At 35.5% G+C, this 6,074-nt stretch overlaps 1 protein-coding gene across 1 annotated transcript; it reads left to right on the top strand.

The window, feature by feature from the left end:
• Positions 1–4,156: 4,156 nt before the first annotated feature.
• LOC129416271 (otoraplin) lies at positions 4,157–5,579 on the top strand. The gene is made up of 4 exons (XM_055170569.2): positions 4,157–4,377; positions 4,573–4,712; positions 4,820–4,930; positions 5,009–5,579. The coding sequence occupies exons 1-4, from the start codon at positions 4,254–4,256 to the stop codon at positions 5,030–5,032; spliced, it is 399 nt and encodes a 132-aa protein (XP_055026544.1). The 5' UTR covers positions 4,157–4,253; the 3' UTR covers positions 5,033–5,579.
• Positions 5,580–6,074: the final 495 nt, after the last annotated feature.

Here is a 6,074-nt window from a genome sequence, read left to right as displayed (position 1 = left end):
ATAGTTAAAGTCTAGTAATAATGGCTTATAAATTATAATTTTGATGTGTGATTCAGCTATGTAGTAATCGTGTTTTGTATAAGTAATTTATTAACTTTTCACAGTACAAAAGTGTAAAGGGTACGTATAATAATCTAAATAATAAAATGACACAAGCAATGTGTAGATATCCCACCTATAGCCTTATTTATATACTACTATATCATTTAAAAGACATCAATTGTAATTTTAACAACGTTACGTCAGTGTCCGAAATCGCTCACTTCTTTCCCTTCTTCCCCATATAGTGGATTCAATTGTCATTTGCTACATAGGGAATAGTGAAAGAGTGAACGGTTTCGGACGCAGCTTCAGTTTTGCTTGTTCAGCCATTTTGAATTTCAATATAAAATGTAGTATTTTACAAACACAATTGTGTTTTGTTATGAGCCCTAATACATTTTTTGTTTAGATGGCTTCATCTTTTTGGATGTACCAGGCAGAAACTCTCTGTGTATTTATTTATCTCTCATTAGATGAATGATATGTGTGCAGGCTTGCAGTGTTTCTTTACTTTAGTTTGTTTTGAGCTATAACTTTGGTGGCACCATGACCAACGGATGTGACCTACTATTATATTTTATTTGTAATGTTATAAGCAATTTGTTTTTAAAATTGATATTTTTTCATTTTCTTAGGCTAAGAATTTATTCAGATATTAAGATATTTATTCATAATATATCTGCCAGAAGAAAATGGGGGAGCGATGAGAGCATCAGTTGTACCCTTCTGGCCACCCTTTTGAAGTGGCCAGTTTGAGCACTTCAGTTTGAAACAACCCTTCAATATAATATATCGCCATGATGGTTTTCACTCTGAAGTGCCCTTCATATGGGGAAATATCCTGTTTTCAACATGTCAAAGAGAAATTGGATACATAGCTAACTAAAGGTAATCGTAATTGATTTTCTCCTTGTCACAAAAGATGTCTGAAATAAACTTTTTAGAACTTAACAGTAGTGTAAGGGCTATTTATTCTTAATTTGATCATTACAATGCAGTAACCTTGTAAAAACAAGTTGAGTATTAGCAGTAGCAGTTAAGTTTGTTAATAAATGTGTGTAAGGTATATAAGGAATAGCACAGGCTATTTTTCCCTTATCAAAATTCCTTATCCATTGCAGTCATTTCAAAACTGCTTGGGTTATGACCCCTGTATCAATGGCACGCCTGCATTGTAGTTACATTTAGTAACTCAAACATGATAGCTATAGGGCTATAGGAAGTGATTCTAATTGGAAGTGATTAAAACGATGTGCCAGTGAATTAATCTTTTTAAAAGTTATTTTTAGATCATTGTTGGTAACTATGTATATGCGGCTTTCTAAGCACGCGCATCAGCAAACACAAAACTTCTGACTTGATCGGGTGCGTTAAATGGGCTTAACATTTTAACACGTTATTTTCCCCATACTTATAATTGATCTTATTGTCACATTAAATTAACAGCCTACATGTTATTAATGCCACGAAACAGGAAATTGTTCTAATTCAAGCATGCAGTGTTCACTGCATGACTGAATGGCCCTGTCCCAAATGGCGCACTTCATGTGGACTTTTGGTCTCGTGGACTTAAACTGCGCTTGCTTGCTTAGTCTATGAGTCCGTAGGGTGTCCCATCTGTCATTTTTTACGCTTTGAAGTGTGCTGATCAGCGCCCCCATTGATACGGTCTCCGGCGAAGCCCGCACTGCAGCAGGCTTCGCAGAAGTCCTTGCGAAAACAAACAATCAGACCAATCTAACGACGGAAGGCATAGGTATGTACACTAGATGTTGCCTTGGCTACGGCAGTTCATTGGACCGAATGCGTCAAATAGAGCCGCCATCTTGAAACAGGGGAATCCCGCATCAGCGTCACTGTAGGCAATGTTGTAACGGAAATAAAATCACCATAAATCATCATGAATGCGATTTTCTTGGTTTTCTTTTGGTTCGTTTCAACAGTCAGACATGTATTTAGCATTGAGTCCAGAAAAAAATAAAAGTTTTAATATTATGAAAATCTACTTTTTCTAACTGCAATGCATAGTGCTAGTAGACCTAACATCAATATGCAGCACAAACGTCCGGCATCGTCCATGAATTCGAAGTACAGGCAGAGATAGCAGCTTTACCTAGATACTTCCTATGGCAAGACCCCTGTTTCAAGATGGCGGCGGTTTTGACGCATGCTTAGAACCCCAAGGCGACATCTAGTGTATATATCTATGCCATTTGGGACAGAGCCATAGGAGTCCTGACCTGAACATGCCAATATTTAGTTACAGCACCACCATCTGGCATCAGGACTGATGCTGAGTCCCAATTCGCCTACTTATACTACGACCTAAAAGTATGTACTGTTTTTGTGAGGAAAATGTACGTACTTTTGAGTGTGTAGCAAAAGAGTATGCACGTTCTGGGACGTACTTCGATGACGTCATGCAACGTGAACGACAACGTGGTTGCCTAGTTACGCACACCAAACGCAGGTCGTTTGTGAGGCGGCTGGTTATGATGTTCATGTGCAACAATGTGTGTAACGAAAGCTACTTATTTTAAAGTCAAAATAGTTAAAGTTTATAGTATAACTATTGTTTAACGTATTTTATGCTTATTTTATACTTATGTATGCAAAGCAAAAATACCGCGATGAAAATGAACCATGCTTTTACTATAGTAAAAGTTTAGTAACCATATTTCTTAATAAAGTTAACATTTGTACAGCCACAGTATTACTACAAATAAGTCAGTGTTGTTAAACTATGATTAGTGTAGTAAAAGGTGTTTATTTTCATAAGGGTTTAAGGTATAAATCTAAGACAGAAACATAAAAAGAAATACATAAAAAGACACATGCATGACACAGTACTACAGCCATGGTACTTTATTTTCACAACATCAACCGAATATTACGACACAATGAAAGATAACTTTAATTAGGGTTAAACATTTGAATTCTTACACTTAAAAGCTGAGGGCGCATCTCCGCTGCTGCGTCTGGCTGCCACATTTACATCACCACAAAGCTCCTCCCTCCCGCACGCAATGGTTTGTGGGCAATATTAGCCGTTTGAGTGTGGATCGATCTGCACTTCGAAATCTAACCGGAAATAGTAGACCATCCGGGTATCTTTGGGATACTCATTTCAACATACTACGTTTTGGGACGTACTAATTCTAGTTTCGAATACTATTTAGGACGGATAGTATGCGAATTGGGACTCAGCATGACTGATATTATTTATCTGCTTACCTTCCCAGCAAGGTTTTGATTGTTTTAATAAAACTTTATTTGTGTGAACAACTTATCCACAGTATGTTTGCTATTCAACAAGATGATGCTTATGAAGTTTTCCATTTTTACACAATAAGTAAATTAAAGGGGACAGAGAATGAAAAACCATTTTTATCTTGTCTTTGTTGAATAATGGTAGTCTACCCACATTCACAAACATAGTGCTAGACATGCTTAACATCTCAGTCTCATAGAAATTCCTCTTTTAGAAATGTCAGCCAGAAAACAGCCCAATCTGAAAAACTGATGCTTATGACATCACAGGCATCTAACTGCCCCTCCACTTTAAAATAATTGGCTACATTTTTAGAGTGGCAGCAAAGTCAGCCAATCAGTAATGAGATTGCAAGTTAAGCCAGTAGGGGGAGCCAAATAGGTGCAAAACCACTTGTTTAAATTCCCCCACCCTAATAGAGCTATCTGAGAGAGGTTTTTAGGAAGCTTACAAACAATTTTTTTTGTCTACATGTCACATCACAGAACAAGGATAAATCCCCCGTTCAATCATTCTATGTCACCTTTAACATTTTAGACATACTGTATCTGAAAAAAAAGCAATGTATTTAAAAATAGATATCTACTATATAATGTAAATAAAGAAATACCCATATCTCTGTTGAAAAGGGGTACCATGGTAAAATGATAACACTGATATGATTAAAAATGATTACATAATTAAATGCTAAATAAATAGCTATGCATGCTTGTTAATTCATTTTTATGAATTATCATTATTAAGTGTTACCAAACGAAAGTATAGATTTGATTTATTTATATCAAGAGAGTATTTAGCAGTCAGGAAAGAGAGTTAATGAAAACAAGTCTTGTTTTCCACTGAAGCTGGAATGTGCAGCTGGACTCCTTCAACATCTCACAGTCAACATCTCAGCTGCTAAGGGAAAGTAAGAAGCGACCTTTCCTCCGTATAGTCAAAAATGGACACATTAAGTGGCTGGATTTTCCTTTTGATTTGTGTTGGTGGTTTATGTCAATTGGCAAATGCTCTTCCAGTGGAGAAACTGTCAAAAGTAAAGGTTTGTGCAGACATGGATTGTTCATGTAAGTTTACACTATAAATACACACACACACAAAATAATTACAAAGCAGAACAGTAATATGCAGAAGACAATGCTAACCTTTTACGTTATGGTACTGTGGATAATGATTTGATAGTTTTGATTTGGTATTGTTTTAATGTAATGTTAGGTTTCTAAGATATATTTAATTTATGTAGCCATGTGTGTCTCATTTAGATGTGATTTCAGTGGCCAAAGCTTTAGATGACTACACCGCTTCAGACTGCAGATACATAAACTTGAGAAGAGGTCAGACGATCTATGTGTATTCTAAACTCAAACCAGTAGATGGATCCGGAGTCTTCTGGTTCGGTAGTGTGCGTGTCTGCACAAAACATTTCTTATTTTATACTTTAAACATCAGAATGGCATGTTTGTCTCCTCAATACAAATCTAGAAATCATGGCAGCTTCTTTCTTTGTAGGTTTACGGTGAACGCTATGTTGACCAGATGGGTGTCCTTGGATATTTTCCCAGTAACTATGTAAATGAGACCCACATATTTGAGAAGAAACCGGTTGAGATCCCAACTACAGTAAGTGTGAAAAACATGAAATATAAAAAATGGTTAGACTTTTCCAGAAAATGCATTCATCATTGTTTTTTTCTCTAGGACATGGACTTTGTCTGCGCATAGAGACAGCATGCTGTTATATTCACCTTTACTTTATTTAATGAATATGTCATTTGTCAAAATATAAAAAAGAAAAATGATCCCACGTATGAATATAGAAACTGAAATAACGGAATAATTAAAGAATATTAAAAGTGTGTTATGTGATAAAATTAGATTTCCTTAAGTACTGGTTAAGTAAACCTAAAAAACCCATTTAAAAATTTGTATACCTGTATTTATGGGTGCTAGATCCTACTTTATGTACTTTTAGGCTATATGGACAGCTTCTTGAATTATTTTGTGTTTAAACTGCTCACTTAATTTCAGTTTTAATTTTAAGTTTCTGTTCTTGTTTCTTGTTTAGCATATCTTACACGATTTCTAGTTTTTCACTCTTTAGATACGGTCAGGTCAGTCTGTATGTGAAGTATGCTGGAAATGAACAACAGTATACAGCATTTAGATACTGTACAGTAGAGGGCAGTGTTGTATTTATATCTGCAATCTACTCTGTTCATTCTAAAGATGTTTAATAGCAGAAAATTTAACGTAATTACCTTGAAGGGCATCCTCTCTCTCTCCACTGATTCTGCTTAACCCCCCCCTCTCTTATTTCTCCAATAGTGACATTACTGGATATGACCAAATTTAATTTGCTCTTTTAAAAGAAATTTCTATGTTTCACTGTCAAGCCATTCAGTTATTTAATGCATTGTGGTATACCAGTGTGATCTTATAAGAATTCGTACATACTTTATGAGTTTGCTAATTCATATGAAGTTAATCATGCATAACCTAACAATAATGAAACCTAAACCCAAACCCCGTCACTAACCCCAGCATCACAGGCTCAAGACAAATCATTCAAAAATGTATGAATGTGGTCTTACAAATTAAATCCGAATTAGCCACCTCGTATAATATGAATATAAAAATGCCAGATAGCATTGGGGACACTTTAGAACTTTATTTATTGTTTTGTATGTGGAATACAGTTTGTCCAGAGACATAATTTGTCCATGCAAAGCAAAAGGCAGTATATAAAAAATTTGTTTTGTTTTTA

This window comes from Misgurnus anguillicaudatus, chromosome 11, assembly GCF_027580225.2.
Source record: "Misgurnus anguillicaudatus chromosome 11, ASM2758022v2, whole genome shotgun sequence".
Lineage (NCBI taxonomy): Eukaryota > Metazoa > Chordata > Actinopteri > Cypriniformes > Cobitidae > Misgurnus > Misgurnus anguillicaudatus.
The sequence above is the reverse complement of the archived record's forward strand: the minus strand, read 5'-3'. Positions and strand labels throughout refer to the sequence as shown.